This window comes from Osmia bicornis, chromosome 11, assembly GCF_907164935.1.
Source record: "Osmia bicornis bicornis chromosome 11, iOsmBic2.1, whole genome shotgun sequence".
Lineage (NCBI taxonomy): Eukaryota > Metazoa > Arthropoda > Insecta > Hymenoptera > Megachilidae > Osmia > Osmia bicornis.
Genome location: NC_060226.1, coordinates 5,601,075 through 5,617,362, shown reverse-complemented (window position 1 = coordinate 5,617,362; position 16,288 = coordinate 5,601,075). Strand labels below are relative to the sequence as shown.

Below are 16,288 nucleotides of genomic sequence, written 5' to 3'. Positions count from 1 at the left end.
TCTTCAAGTATACAAGCTGTTATTTCTATAGTGGAGCCTTCTTCATGAATGGTTTATGTGTCTGGAGCAGGTGGTACAATCTTGATTAAACTGCTTGCAAGAGGAAACGAAAAGGTGTACAAAAAGAATTTCAAAAATGGCAACAACTTATTAAGTGGTATTTTAAAGAAAGATTATAAGATGACCAGCTTCGTTAATTTTTTACCGTAGGAGACTTTTTATCGAATTATTCCCTGGTGACGACGCGGGTCAAAAAAATGGACTATAATCCGCCTCTGGTACCCTTCCGTCCGCGAAACGACTCGTTTACGTCGCGCCATTTCCGTTTCTTGCTTCTAGAGTCCTCGCGGCGGGCGTATTATTAGAAACCTCGTCGCGGCCTTTCCTCGTTTGAAATTCAAGCGGAACCCAGAGGAAAGCAGGAAACGAGGGGAAATTAAAAATTCATTTCCTAACCTGTTACGTTACCTTTTCACGGCAAACGTCTCCTTCCGTCACAAATCTTTTCCTTGAAACAATAAGCTGATTTTCACCGGAAAACAAATAGCAGGATCTCCTCGAACTTTACCATTCAGTAAATTTTTAATAGCTCGTTCCGCCCTACTTCCTCCGCTCCTCGACTTCCGGATATCAATTAAGCTTCCACGCTGGCGAAACACGCGCGTCAATGAGCGAAGAGTAAAATGTAGGGGTACCTTTTCGCGTGACAGGCGAAAAACGCACTGCAAATTTTATTCGTAGTTTCCTCTGGCTGATGGTATCGTTGATTACCTCCAACTCTCAGCGTGGTTCTTTTAATAATCATCTTCAATCATCCCTCTTCCTCAACGGTTCCGCCATCTTTCGAGTTCGAAAGTTCTTTTCCTGCTGGAGATGAAGTTGTCGAGAAGGGAAAGAGTCTTACACGAGGGAAACCGGCTTCCTCTCTTCACCGGATCCTTTCGATCGCGTAAGCGTACGAGCTGTAAACTTTTGTTCCCGTGTAATCGAGGTCTCGCGAACGCTTCGATGCGGCTTCCTTTTTCTACCCCCAAGGTAAGACTGGAACAACGTCAGGGAAATTGGAAAATTGATCGGCAATTAGCGAAGGCGAGACGACTGTTCTCGAAACTCGTTCACTCGAATCGTTCCGCGTAATGAAACCGACGTTACGTTCTTCGCTAAATTGAACAGGAATTTTTTCAATTAACAAATTAGAAAATATGAAAAATCTCAGATTGGAGCAACAGGCGTTGGACAGATGTCAACTTTTAAAACTGAAAATAAATTTCCCTTTGGTTTCTAATATAACTAATTACCTTTGCCCATTGCCACGAGGGATTAAACTGTTTATTAATTAATAGTCGCGTCGCGTACGAGAGGGCTTAGAAACACACAGTTTCGTTGCCTGTGTATATCGGCGACATGCGTCACGAATTTGCGGGAATATTAGTCGAGCACTACAACGTACAACTAACACGTAATTAACGTGGCCGACGTGTAAACCAAAGACGGGTAGTCGCACGTGTGGGTTAATTTCGAGACGTACGATATTTCATTACAGCCACGATTACTCGACACTGAACAACTTCAAAGAACTTAATTTCCGGATATGAGAAGAGAAATGGCTGATTGTAACGACGATTAATTATTTTTAATAGAGTAATTTGTATCGACACGTCGAATGAGGCGAACGGTTGTACCGATATCGAAAGTGAATATTAATTCCCTGCACATTAAGTGAATAATAATTACGATCGATCGTGTAATATTGCGTAAAATAGTCTATAGTATCTTTCTTTTATTCGTACCAGCGATATTCGTTTCGTTAAGTGGCTGTACTTTGTCTCAGATTATTCGTAAGTAGTATTAGACACTTGTTGGTCAGACGCGAGTGTCTGACTACTCTCGTGCCTTCTCTGGATCTACTTGCTACCATGGAAACGTTCTTTCCAACTGTTTTTTAAGTATATTCCATTGTATTTTATTATATTATTTTTTTCTTTCTTGAATATCTCAAACATTCACAGGTTAATAATTAAAAGTTCATAAAAGATAATGAAGAGGCATTGATCAAAGACTCGTTTCTTCCTTTTTGTATCCGCCGCGGGTGATGGTGCTCGATGGAGAAAACAAATTTTTCATATCAAAGATCTCGCGAAAAATGGAGATTGGTCATGGAACTGGCCGCGCCGTGACCGTTGGCATCGTTCCAACCCGTCTCTGCCTATCTTCAAAGAGAATATTTTTTATGTTCGAATTAAATTGCCCAGGGCAACGAGCGTTATCGACGTTGGCAGAGGTGACGATTGCCATTCTAAAAGGGAATTGGCCGACGTTTCGAAATTTCGACAGCTTTCATCCCCGTCGAGTTTTGTTCCCTACGCTACACCGCCCTTCATTTTCCTTTTCATCCCTTCGATTACACCGTTCCGGATCGGTCTCGCGTGCTCGAAGAGCTTCGACAATTGCTGCTTGACGAAACGGCCATTACGAGCTGATATCGGCTGCCAGTGATTCATTATGAAAAAGGGATCGCGTAATTCGTGCAGAGGGTGGTTGAATAAAATTATCATTCGTCCCTGCATGATTCCTTTGGTATCTACTTTGGCAGGCTGAAGAATTTCCACGATACCGTGACTACTTTTCGAATAATAATTCGAAAGCATGTTTGTAAAAAAACCCAGATACCAAATTTGCGAATAAACGACCCGGTCCCTAAGAAGCGTTAAGATGGTTTGTGGGGTTGGAAGGCGGGCGGCATCGTCGCAAAAACAAAAACACGTGCCAGAGTGTTCGGTGTGCGTACGCAATCTCTTAACCGGATCTTTTGGGCGGGTGAATGAAGCTGAAGGCTGTTGATAGTAGGTACACACCGTGGGTCGATAGAATTCGGGCCACGGCCTCCTTCGGCGAGCAGCGGGGCTAGTTTCACGCGCGGCAGCAAAGGGAATCCCTTGGAGCGACGGGAAGGAACGACGAATGGAAAGAGACGGAACGGATCTACCCCCCCGGTTCTGGCGGTGAGTGAAAAGACATGGTATAAAACCGACGAGGAAGCTGCCACTCGTCGGAAAGGAGAAGAGGAACGACGAACGAAGGGAAGGAAAAACGGTCCCAGGATCGTGGAAGATCGTCAGGAAGAAGATAGAGAGAGAGAGAGAGAGATGAGATACGAGTACTACGGAGCGTCGAATGGAAAAGAGATTAGGGAGAAAAAGAAACAACGGAGAGGAAAAAGGGGTGTACGCGGTAACGGTGGCGGTGGCGGTGGTGGTGGAAAACAGCGTAACGGAGCGGAGGCTGGAAGAAGGTGGAGGAGGAAGAGGAGGAGGGCATTGGTATTTCAAGAGACGGACACGCGAACTAGAAGAGAAAGATGAACGAAGAAGCAAGAGCGACTCTCGAGGCTGGAGCGACAAGGTACGACGGCAAAGGGGATGAAAGAGGGAGAGGCAAGGAGGGATAGGGTAGGCAGCACGAGCCAGTAAATAGGGGGATTGGTAGGGAAAGAGAAAGAGAGAGAGAAAGGGGCTAGCGAATGGAGGAAAGAGAACGTGGATGCTGGGGTCGCTAGGCAACCCCCATGAGCCGCTCGAGGTGCACCCTCGGTACACCCTTATTGCCTTTCCAATTTTGGTGATTCCCATGCACCTATCCCCCTTGCGTTACGCGGACAACCGATACCGACTGTCAGGGCTCCGTTGCGAATCGGTCATTTTCGGTGAAATCGATAAAATTCTCGCGAGAAGAATCATCCGATGCCGTCCTGCCCGTTCGTCGGTTGATCCGCGACTTCTTCGAGTCATCGTGAGTACGCGGAAATATCCTCGACGTGCCAAACGAGCCTGAAGAATAATCGCTTAACGCCAGATTTCCTATCAAATCGCAACAAAATGATTCGTATAAATAACTTATACGTGTTCAATCTTACGATCGGCGAATCATTTTGAACGAAAGCTGAAATATAAATATCCAGCTTTCAGAGGCTCAAAATTGGACAAACGAATCTTAATTTCTTGAATCAGAAATAGACACTGTCGGTCATAAACGAACGGAGCAAAGAGAAGCCGATGAAAGAGGAACGCAGAGGGTTACGCGCAGTCGAGTACGTTTCGAGGGTGAAAATCCGTCGGGACAACTGGCGTCACACCGTCTAGCTCGATCCTGTACAGAACACCGACCTTCCTGATTGGTCACGGGACGAGATAAAATTTGGGATCAGCTGTAGGTTGGCTGGAAGGGCAGCAACCTCCCCTTGACGAGCAAGAAGCCAGTATACGCTTGCGAATCGCCGTTGCGGTTTGTGTGGCAAAGAAAAACACTCGAGGAAACGACGTTCCACGGTGTTTTCTTTCCACCCTGGACAATCCCGAGCGTCGATCACCTCTTCTACAGGGTAAACCGCTTCCGTTTTCATTTCACGTGGGAACAGGTGTGCCTCTGTACAAACGGATGATTTCTTTTTACCAATACCGCGCTCGAAGATGTTTTTCATTTTTCTAGGGGTGAAAATTTATTAACTTTCCGATCGTTTTGTAGAATTTTCATTGAGGACCAACTAAGGGTGGAAATTAACAGGAGTGTCTATCAATTTCCAAGCATCATGGTATCAGATAAAAATCTCAATGATGCGAAAATAATACGATTACTGAACGATGTCGAAGAAAGGACGCGATGAGAGCTGTTCCGAAAGACGATATATCGCGAGGGGTAGCACGATGGAAGACGAATGAACGGCTTTTTATCTGACCTCGCGATAATAACCTCGCGAGGGTAGGAAAGAGGAGGGGTGCTATGGAACGATGTAAATACTATTTTCTCGTGAAGTAAAAAACTGCGAGACAGAGAAAGGAAAAGGGGGTGGCATGGATATTTATTGCGTGTATCCTTGCTCGAATCTCGTGGGAGAGCGAGGCGAGTGGAGGAGAAAGAAACATAGAAACGAGAAGAAAGCAGCCTGCTCCCTGGTCCATATAAATTGCGCGTTTAACCATGAATTCGATTAAGGTGCTATAAGCGGCGACGTAACGACGAAGAAAGACGAGACGCGACTTTTAATGAAATTAAAAGAGACGAGAAAATTCACCGTTACAGACATCCTACCGTTCGATATTGTCCTCTTAAGATACAAACGTCGGATAATATCTAACAACGTGTTCCCTTTATACTATTTGTATTTTTCACTCGCCTAACGAGTCGAGCGTCATCTCTTTTTACACTCCAGCTTTTCTACGCGTGTTTCTTTAACGTCGTTCCCTTTCTTTCTTGTTAACCGGCCAGTCTGGTCGTTTAATTAAATCCTACTCGCGGCGGAAAAGAGGCTGCTCGCTCGAGCTTTGCAGCGTGTTCATATAAAAGAGTAAGAACATTCTTTTTTCCAACGACCAATTCAATTATCAAACAACCGGCAACGCGAAAGAGAAATCGACCAATTGGTAGCGAGACTTTTGATCTTTGGAAACTGATAATGTCACGGAGATAGTCGCGTAATTTTTGGCCTGGATCAAAAGCAGCCCCTAGCCGGGGTAAATTTAACGCGGTGAAAATAAGTCGATCGGCGCACGGATATACGTACAATCGATTCGGCGCCGTTTCCAACGTGTAAAATCGTTGAAGGGGCAACGAAATTCGGTTGTTGTCATCGGTAAATTCGGACGATCGATCGTGCTTCCCGGTCGTTGCATTTAATTATCCTGCGACAGATAGGAAAAGGAAAAATGCTCGCTCGCCGGAGGACGGTATCCGACAATTAAGCTCGTTCCAAAAAACACTCGTAGTTTATGGATTATTCAAATTCGTTCGTACAGCCGATGAATCTGCGTTGTCTCTCGTGTAAACGTCGATTCGGATAAATTGCAAGCGACTGCTTCGAGTCGGTGACGCACGAGGGTCGAGGCCACTAACGGATCAGCAAATTCAATCATTTTAGGATTTTCTACAGAGGGCGGCTAGCCGGGGATGTAAATCACCCGGAGCAGACGTTCAACGCTCCGTTTTCTATCGTTTTATCTGACCGAGTCATCGCGAACTTCCGCGTTGTCACGTAGGAATTAAAGAAAAATGGGAAACGCGAGTCGAAGAGGAATCCTTCTGGCGATAAGCGAGTCTACAGTTCAGAAAATTTTCGCTCCGCCAAGAGATACTTTAGTTAAAATTTTATATAAACGAAATTCCATGACTACGATAAAGTTTTCGTCGATGAAACGCGATGCTGCATCGTTAAACATGTATATTAATGCAAGTTCGTATTACCGTGGTTGTTGGCGTTGATGCAGCTTAGCGTTTCGATTTCATGCGGTCGCGATCTCGCCTAAGTTTCGCGTGGGAAAGCCGGGCCTGGCCGTCGATGAACGCAGCAGCAGTTTCAAACGAGAATCATCAATTAAGCTGCTCGACGTCCGCGATCATCTCCTCTCCCCTGCCACGATGGCCAATTCCGTGCTCGCCTCATTTTTTTCCTTTTTCCTCTTCTTCCTCTCGTCGTCGTTCTAATTACTCCTACGCGTTCGCAGCTTTGCTTGCCGAGGTCGTTGATCCCGTAAGATTAACGGAAATTAATTAAACAAACAACAGCGACGAACAAACGTTAAACGTTTATCTCGATAATTATTTTCAATATTTAATATCCGACAAACAGAAAGTCTTATAATTCACCACTTGCATAAGGGTGGATAAAATTGAAAAATTCGGTGAATGATTAAAATACGTGTAAGAGGAAGCTGGCGCTTGATTATAATAAACGAGCAGCTCTGCGATACGAGGTTTTGAAAAAGGATAAACTCGGAGAGGCCTGTACGGCGAAGTTTCTCGGTGGAAAACACAAGGAGACACCCTCTCCATCATTTCGCTCGTAAATTCAATGGGATAAGGGGGCGAAAGGGAACTCAGTCCGGGTGCCAAAAAAGAGCTCCTCTCTCGGCTCGAAGATTAACGAAGAGGAGGAAGATTAACTGACGCTCTCCTCTCGTGCACCTTCGTTCGTCCTTTTCTTAGGTGGCCGCGTGCTGCCGCGCCTCGGGTAACGTGTCATCGGGAGGAATAATGGTGGCTAGCAGGGGGGATCAAAGGCTAATCGGAATCCCCTGTATCGTACTGACAGGACGAGAAGAATGTTTCACGGACGAATCAGGAAACCGTACGGATAGATTGCTTTAGTTTCATACTTTTTACGCGATGTTTTTATAGGAGATATTCGATAGACGTCTAATTCTTTGCCCGGGCAAAGAGACGGCACAACGGCCAGTCAAAAAAATAAGAAGATAATGGTCGAACGAGGATAGAGGGTGGTAACGAGAGAAAGAGGGAAAGATGGGGTGGCTAAGAGGAAAGGGTAGGAGAAGGAAGAGCAGGGCACAAATGAAATTTAATAAAATTTCAAGCTCGCTGGTCGGACCGTACACAGAGAGCTGCCGGATCCGTTGGCGGTCACCATGGAGACGCAGCTTCACCAGCTTCCCGCTCCCCGTGACGTCACTGCTCCATCGATCTGCAACCCCTCTATGGATATCGCCACCACTATAGTCGCTAAACCACCACCACCACCGATACCCATCACCAACACCGACGACACGAGCCCGATCTTCTCTCTGTACCATTTTCGTTAGTGTGAGCACCCTCTTTACACCCTTACAACCACAAAGCCCTGTGACCGCGTAATTGTACGTACAGACGAGGGTGCACGCACCGGGGTGAGCGAGTGGACGTGCACGTAAACGAGCGGTTGCGAACGGGATACTCACGTAGCCAGCGAGTGTAGTACGCATGGGGAAAGTGAGTAACCTTGCTGGCTGGCTGGTGTACACCTTTCGCGTCTACCTTCGTTCCGGCGGCCAGGTGAGGGTGGAGTCGCAAAGATGAACGCGCCACGAACAGGAGCAACGAACGAGTATCAACCGTAGGAAAGAGAGAACAGAGGCTTGCCCTCTTATATTTCTGCGATTCGTCCGGTGCACCCTTCGCCGGATCACATTATCGATCGATGGATGGGCGCGAAAGGGGCAAAGGGCTCCCAACGAACCCCTCCTTCTCCTTCCTCTCCCTGGACCCCATCTCCCGTTCGCTTCCTCTTTTTCTATACTTTCTACATATATGGATATCATCGATAACTTTTACTCTTCTCTACATTTCCTCGTTCATCGAGCCGAAATTTAGATTGTCAATTAATTTTCATCCCCTTTTATCGCGATATTTTTATTCCGGTAACGTTACAGGGTTATGTACCTTTTTTTATAATATAAACACGAGTTTAGATAATTTTTAAGTCAACTCTCGATTATACTCTATACAGAAACTGTCTGTAAAAAAATATCGACGGAATCGCAGTTTGAAATAAAATTCTCACAATTATTTCAACTATTGAATCTGTCCGTCGTACGAATGTAACAATCTACCCTGACACGTGTTAACGAGGAACGAACAATTTCTGCAGATGGACATGATTATTTCTGTCGGTGGGGAAAGAAAAACTACGTGTCGAAGACCCCGGAAGGAACGGTTCTACGTGTACGCCGCTCGAAAAAGGATGATTCGCGTACGCCCACGTAGAACGATAGAAAAGCTTCATCCGCGTCTACGGATACGAGGACACGAAGAGAAACCGGGCGTTCGTTTAACACCTATAGATCGACCTGGTGAGGGCAGAGAGGTAGGAAGAGAGTGGGAGGAAACGGGGGTTTTCAGAACGATAAGAGAGACGGAGAGGCACAGAGGAACGTTTCGGTACGGGGGTGGTTTTCGGTGCGAGGGGTTGGTCGGACCGGTGGAAAGTCCTGAGGGATGAGGGAGGAGGTTGCCAAGGCAACGCTCTGCCAGCCTCGGCTTACTTTAGCTCTGCTCGTGCACTCGGATCAATACAGCATCACCGTGAGTTCCCGGACCAAACACACCCCCTCGACACCCGCTCACACCCCCCTCCATTACCAACCTACCCTTCTTCCATCTCCTTCTCTATCCTCCGTTGCTTCGTTTCATCCGCTACCCTCCGGCTATTTTCCTCTTTGTTTCATCCTCACCCCCAGTTCCTCTTCGTTCAACCAGCTTATTCCCTCTCTATCCCTTCTGTTTCCTGAACCTATACCCTTCTCCCTCCTATCGGAGCTTCTGATTTTTCTTCTCTCTTTCTGGTGGCCAGGTTGCCTCTGTCCGGCACCGGCTCCCGGTGCGGTGATCGCAAAAATTATCGCGCCGTTTTCGGTGGGTCATCCTCGAAAACAATCGCGAATCCGCTGCACGACGAGACGCGGTTAATTACGGATTTAGCGACTGGGAAAAAAACAGCTCTAGCCTGGATAATTCCTCTCGTACCCGTCGGATAATCGATTGCAATCGTTTTGGATGGAACGTGTACACTACAGGAGATATACGCTCTCTTCAGAATAAACGTAGACACAAAAACTTTGTGTTCAAACTATATTACCGGAAATATTTATTTTTTAAAGAAGGAAGGAATATTCTAATTTATATTTTTTTAATTATAAAGACAGCTAAATAGTCACTCTACACTCACCCCCCTTCTACTTCTATAAAATAATTACTTGTTCACTTACTTGTATATATTTGTATCTTACATGTAATCCTCTACTCGTGACTCTGCAGTTGCGTTCTCGGAAATCATGGGGTTGGAATACAAGGATATAATTGCAGGGATTGTTATGTAAGCCCTTGGTATCGGTTGTTCATTCCATCAACGATTAACTGAAAAGAAGAAGTTTCAATGAAAGTTTCAAGAGAATTCGTAAATTGTTTTTTCCCCTGTTTAAACAGGAACTGAGTTTTTAATTTCGGTGAATTATTCTTGTCCTTACCAGGTTGTATTTACACGTACATCGCGTTAATTTTATAAAGTACCTGGAGCTCAATTAACTAATGAACAATCAACGCAAATTTAACGAGCAAACATGATGGATTTTAATTATTACGTTACTGGATTGATGATCTTGTTGTTACATTGGAATCAATAGAGAATTTGCTTTCTATCGAGTTTTGAAACGTAAGATAAGATAAATATACCGTCTGTCGTGTTTTTTTGGCCCGCACGAAATTCGAGAGACTCTTTCCATCGAACGGGTCGTTTACGACGACCAAGGGTGCTCGACCCAGAAATGATTCTGTATTTATTTTACCGCGATTTAGGAAACTTGCCACGTGCAATTTATCGGGTGCAATCGTCTGTCAAAAATTTATATCTTTCCGCGAAAATATACGGAGTGCAAATACGAAGAAGTTCCGTGTGTGTCCACGTCTGTATGTGTACCTCGCGTCGAATTATCGTAGAAAAGCAAGATATCCTGCTATAATTCGGTGAATTTAAAAAGAACGGTAAAAACCTCTTGAGAGAGAAGGGTGGTTCGATGAGGGGTGCGACTCCCGCGAGCTCCTTAAACAATTCCAGACTAGCTATATATGCGTTACAGCCCCCGTTTCTGTGCCAAAGATTTGGCCACCTCTGTAGGGGCTGAGAGACTGCAACATTATGCCAGATTGCGTACAGTAAACACTCCCAGTAACAGTAAAACTACTCCAGTAAGGCAAATCGCTATTTCTAAAATAGATAACTCCTATTCTAAAATATTTTTCTTATACCGTCAGATCGCCGCCTTAATCTAATATCATTTAAGTTATTAAAATTAATACATATTATTGTCTATGGGTCGTCTTCACGAACCGTGGACAAAGCTTGAAAAATATTCTTGAAATCTCATTCGTACAAAATATTTCCTAGATCCACGGATCTGTTTTGCATATGGTTGGGAGCCAAGTACGATGTCGCTGGATCGTCTCGACACTTTGGAATTCTGGTTACATTCGCGCAACAAATTTCATTTTTCCCTGACACAGACAAGTGTGTTAGGTAGATAGCTTTTCCGAAGCGCAATATTCTCTCCCGCATAAATCTGTTTTAATTTTCTGCATAAAACAATGTTGCCGGAGAAAGGTGTTTCAAGGAATCGAGTTTTCCATTCGGAGAATCGAATAAAGTGGAAATAAATCTTGAAAAAATATTGTAAACAAATATAAAGGAGAAATTTCAGGATACTCAATTTCCAAAAAATTCAACCCCAGTTAAAAATCCAGGCAAGAACTGACAAAGGTACTCGCTACTGGTAGCTGTATACGTTTCGTCGGATATTAATTAAAACGAAAACGAGCAGAAAAAAATGCGAGAAGAACAAAAACATTTTCGGCGGGGTGAAAAATTTGCTCATTGTCCCGGGCAAAGGTGGCCCGAACCGCGCGGATACAGAGTTTTCGTCGAACGTGTTCGTGGCGAATGACAACCCTCCGTGTCGTGTACACGACAGATGCAACGAACAATATGGGCACGACGTGTGCGCGTAGTCGGGTTTTGATTTCGGCGTCATTATGCCCGCGGTCAGATATATAACGCACCGCGTTACGACGTGTCAGCCGTCGATCCGTCGTTATTTCCTACTCCATCGCGAATAAACTCGCTTCGTAAAATTGATCTGCGACGTTACACCACCGAGCATTGCATCCACGGTCCACGTTGCATTTCCGTTCCTCGACCCTACCCGTTTCCATGAAATTTTCTGCTACCTTTTTGTTCCTACTCTTCGGTTCTCCGCCTCTTTTTTTTCCCATCAGCCTCGATGTTCCCGAATTTCACCCTCCCACTCACCCCCTGCTTCGAACGAATTCATGGTTACGTTACGTTTCGCAAATGTTTCATTGTTCTTTCGACCATGGAGAATACGTACAGGGTGGCTCGAAAGTGTGACCGTTTTATAATATAAATAGCCAAGACATTCGTTTCTCGGTCACTTTGTATATTTGATACGAAACTTGTCGTCGCATGGCGAATCAAGTGTCTATTCTTATGAACAAAGGAATTGTGATTTCGATCCGATTCAAAATACCTATTAATAATTACTGAAACGAGAATACCAAAGTCGAACGCTAAAATTAACCCTCAACGTCTGGTGCACGTTCTCCACTGCGCCCCCTGTTAATCGTTTGAAAATCCCATAAGAAATACTTATACATCGTTCAACAACCACCTTGACCCACCCTTAACATTCTCAGGACAGAACGCCCCTAAGCTATGCAGTGTACGCATAGAATATTACTTGCGAAATCAACAAAGAAAAAAAAATAAAATAAAAAAAAAAATAAAAAAGACGGGAAAAGAAAAGAAAAATGATGTCGCACCCTTTGAACTCGATCTTCCTGGGCATCGACCTATCCAGTTGGTAAGAAGCTGACCTCTCGTACCCTGGAACTTTGTCCGATGTTCACCAGGGTTCGCCAGCCGTTGGTCCAGTCCAGCATCCCCTATTTCAACGCTGGCTCGTCCTGTTGGAAGAAAGCGGAACTACATTTAGGGGTTGCAGACGGCGTGCACCCTGTGCGCAGGGCGTCTGCAAACAACAGACGCGTGCGTGTTCCCTGTAAAAAGTCTCTCGTTTGTGCGTGAAAATATAATCGAGCGATAATTAAATGAACCATAAACAATAACCGAGACGCTTTTAAAGAACCAAAGATTATTAAATAAAACGTGCACGAGAGATAAACAGCTGGGTCTGCAGATTATTCTTTCGACAGGATAACATGGCTATGATCAGCGACCTTTAAGTTGTAATTACTGGATCAATCTGAAAAAGAGGAAAAAAGGAATCAAAGAGTGACATTATTGGTTCGAAGGAAGATGGCCTGTTACACGTTGGTGCGAAAAAAATTTTGCTGATCCTCGCTGGATGGAGGAGATCCTGCGCCGTGCATGACCGGAAAGGAATTTGTCGGTAAGTGTTGCGGTTACTATTGATTACATTACGCTTGAACGATGATAACCGAACAAACGATGTTTCTATATTTATGAAGTCGAGCGGACGATCGGTGGAAGTCCTGGACGGAAGTGAGACGCGTTTCGAAGGGATAGGAGTGTTGGCTGAGAGATGAGATCGTACGACGGGGAGAGCAGCTCGACGGAGGACGACGATAGGAGAGAAGGTCTTCCTGAGGCGCATCTGCAGCAAGGATCCTGGCAACGTTCCGCTTCGCATCCCACATGGGCTTGGGAGCATCGTACCGCTGTGTGTACTGATACCTGAAAATCACAAGAAATCATTGATCAATATCTCCAATGGCATAAATTTTAATCAAGAAATTTCAATTCGAAGAGATTTTATTTCACTTTGAAAAATTTCTTGTTACAGCATCCATTACCACCTCAATCGACAGGGTCGTTGGAATCCATGTACTCGGTGCCAGGAGCATCTCACGCTAGTGTTTCCGCTCCAACAGCTGGCTACTCGTCGGAGCACCCTCAAAGTGCACCTGGAAGGAGAACTCCGTTGGGTGCCGTTGGTCTTGGTGGTTTCTACTTTCAGCAACAACCACAGCCCCACGCTTCGTCCAGTGCTCTGTCGGATGAAAACAGACCAGACTCTGAAAGGTATTTAAATGAGCCTACGAATGCGAAATCGTAATTTTACAATTTGTGAAAATTGAAAATCGCGAAAGTAATATTGAGAATCAGGTTTGACCGTCATAGACCAGGAGCGTCGAGACTGAACTGTCCGTCGAAATCGAAGAGCACTCGTCAAGGGAAGAGCATGCGATTAAACATAAACGCCAGAGAACGTAGAAGAATGCACGATTTAAATGACGCCCTCGACGAACTTCGATCCGTAATTCCGTACGCTCATAGTCCGTCCGTGAGAAAACTGTCCAAGATTGCCACCCTGCTATTGGCGAAGAACTACATTCTCATGCAAGGTAACACGCTCGATAAAAGTATTTCAAACTATACGGACGAACCTGTGCGACGTTCCCATTCAATTACCCTCTACTGAATTACACACCCCGTACAGGAAACGCCTTGGAGGAACTGAGAAGAGTGATAGCAGTTCTGCAGTCACCGCACGCTCACACAACAGCTCTGCCACCCACACCTGTTTCCTACGATCTCCTGCATGGTTTCCCGGGCAAATTGTTCCAAGGTGTCCAGGACATGCAAGGACTTCCTACGAACGATCCCCAGAACGTCACAGCGGGTGGACCTTCCACCGATGCCACTGTAGCTAGTGGAGAATCAAATTAAGGATTCTAATTTTCTCTTTTCTTTTATGAAGCGAACGAATGGAGAATCAAAGATTACGGGGTTGGTAATTGCATCAGATATTTTTAAAGGTTTTCCATATAGGGGAGGGTTGCTTTAAGAAGGCTACGTGGTATTTGTTTCGAGAATTAATTTCAAAGAATTAATTGAAAAATAACGCATTTGAAATTTGCCTATACTTTAACAAAAATTCTGTTATCAAAATAAGTTAAAAAATATTCAGAAACCTTAATTTAGGCCGAAATTTAGAAACCTTCCCCTGCTATATTATCTTCCATAAAACAGAACTTAACGATCTAATGGTAAGTCACTATAGTACGAAAATGTATGTAATCTGTAAGTTACAAACCGGAGGCTACTTGTTGAAAGTATTAGCGAAGTAAATAATATTCAAAGGGCGTACGTCTTATATGATACACTGTTACGAGTTCGATAAACGATGAGTCAATATTACTACCTATGTACTTAATATTAATTACGGTTAAACGCTCCTAAGATGAAAGTTTATGAAAGTATTAATAATTAAGAAAGTACTTAAACGATCTACGATTACCAACAGAGCAATAAACGACAGCACATTTCAGTCTCTGGTGAAAGAAATAGAAAAAAGGATTTCTTTTTTATCGTCAGAGAAAGAAATGATGTAAAAGGATGAGGAATAAAATTTCCGAATCCCGTCCTGGAACGCGATAGTCAATATAGCATGTGATACATGTCGAGATATTATATATATATATTATTATATTCTAGTCATACACGCGTACAGATCATAAATATTCATATACATATAGATATATATATATTTAATAATTCAAATTGAGCCATCGATTGTAATAACTTATTTATATACATAATACGTTTATTAAGAGTTTATTACAATGTGCCAAGGATATAGCCGATCTCTTTTCTTGTGAGAATAATTGTGAGACGTGTATCCAACGAAGGACGAGAGGGTTTTTAATTAACGAAAACACTGCATGAATCCTCGCCCTTTCGCGGATCACGATTATACGTCGTAAACATTTAATAATGAGCAATAACGACTATTATTCCTAATGACGTCGGTCGTTAAATAACAATAAAATGTGTGCAGATGGTACGATGACGATGAAAAGAGATAAAAGTGTTTGTTGTAGCGCGTAGTAGATATTACTGTTTAGTACTCGGATGGAAATGTATTCAAGACAACTGCGAATTGAAAGAACGGATGCTCTGAGAGAAGAAATTTTAATTATTCAATATTCTTAACTCTTTTGATCTTTCGAGAGCAATTAAAATTTGTTGTTTTTACTTTGGCGAGGATAGATTAATCCCCTACTCTCGACTAAAAGAGTCGTTTTCAAAGGTCATATATTCCAATTAGAGTTGGAATAATTGAAATATAAAAAGTGAAGATTATTAATTATTTATTTACATATAAGAAAATTGCAAAGTGTTTACCCAAAACTTGTCACGAGACAATATCATGGTACCAAGGTCAAATGGTTTAAAGAAGCAAGAAATGAGACAGATAACGATATTCTTTCAGGGCATTCCTTCATTTCGTCAGACGTATTGAAACGAGTTAATATAGCGAGAAAGTTTGTCATTTTCTTTTTTAAATACAATAATAACTCGTACTTTTAATATCGATGCGTATTATCGCGCGGAACTCGTCTATTTTTAAGCGAGACGCAAAAGTTTATCGAATGTACGAATTTTCGATGTAATTTTATGCGAACACGTCAGGAACGTATAATTCATTTAACACGTTGGCTGCCGTGGGGTCACCTACGGCCTGTGTCTTAAATTTTGTATAATCTAATAAATTAATAAAAGAAAGGAGTAGACAAACCTCGAGGCGCTAGTGTTATACTAATAGCATAACCTTAAATTAGAAAATTAATCAGTCACGTTATTATCGATTAGCGTTCTGATATGTCTTATAATACATAGAAATTTTCACTCTGGCAGTCAATGTGTTAATGAAACATCGTAAATATTTACGTTGAATACGTTCCAACTATACCGCCATAGTTCATGGAGCAGGTGAAAAGAAAAGAAACGGAAAAAAACGATCGATAGATCGATTGATCATAGTAAAATTAAGGACACGATTGTACGAGACGGTGAATCATACCTTTAATCGGGAAACGATGAGCTGGGTCTGTTTATAATCTCTGAAAGCCAATTATACATTGCGAAAAATAGATAATTGTTATCTGAATCACCCACGCAACCGACTAGTGG

The 16,288-nt window shown here is 43.4% G+C and overlaps 1 protein-coding gene across 2 annotated transcripts; it reads left to right on the top strand.

The window, feature by feature from the left end:
• The first annotated feature begins 12,343 nt into the window (after positions 1 to 12,343).
• On the top strand, positions 12,344 to 16,273 carry LOC114875972 (class E basic helix-loop-helix protein 23). Of its 2 annotated transcripts, none has more exons than XM_029186888.2 (5): positions 12,344 to 12,740; positions 12,820 to 13,031; positions 13,155 to 13,393; positions 13,493 to 13,716; positions 13,812 to 16,273. In XM_029186888.2, exons 2-5 carry the CDS (start codon positions 12,894 to 12,896, stop codon positions 14,039 to 14,041), a joined length of 831 nt encoding a protein of 276 aa, XP_029042721.1. In that variant the 5' UTR covers positions 12,344 to 12,740; positions 12,820 to 12,893; the 3' UTR covers positions 14,042 to 16,273. The 2 variants fall into 2 exon arrangements, with proteins under 2 accessions (XP_029042721.1, XP_029042720.1); XM_029186887.2 differs by having other exon boundaries at positions 13,478 to 13,716.
• Positions 16,274 to 16,288: the final 15 nt, after the last annotated feature.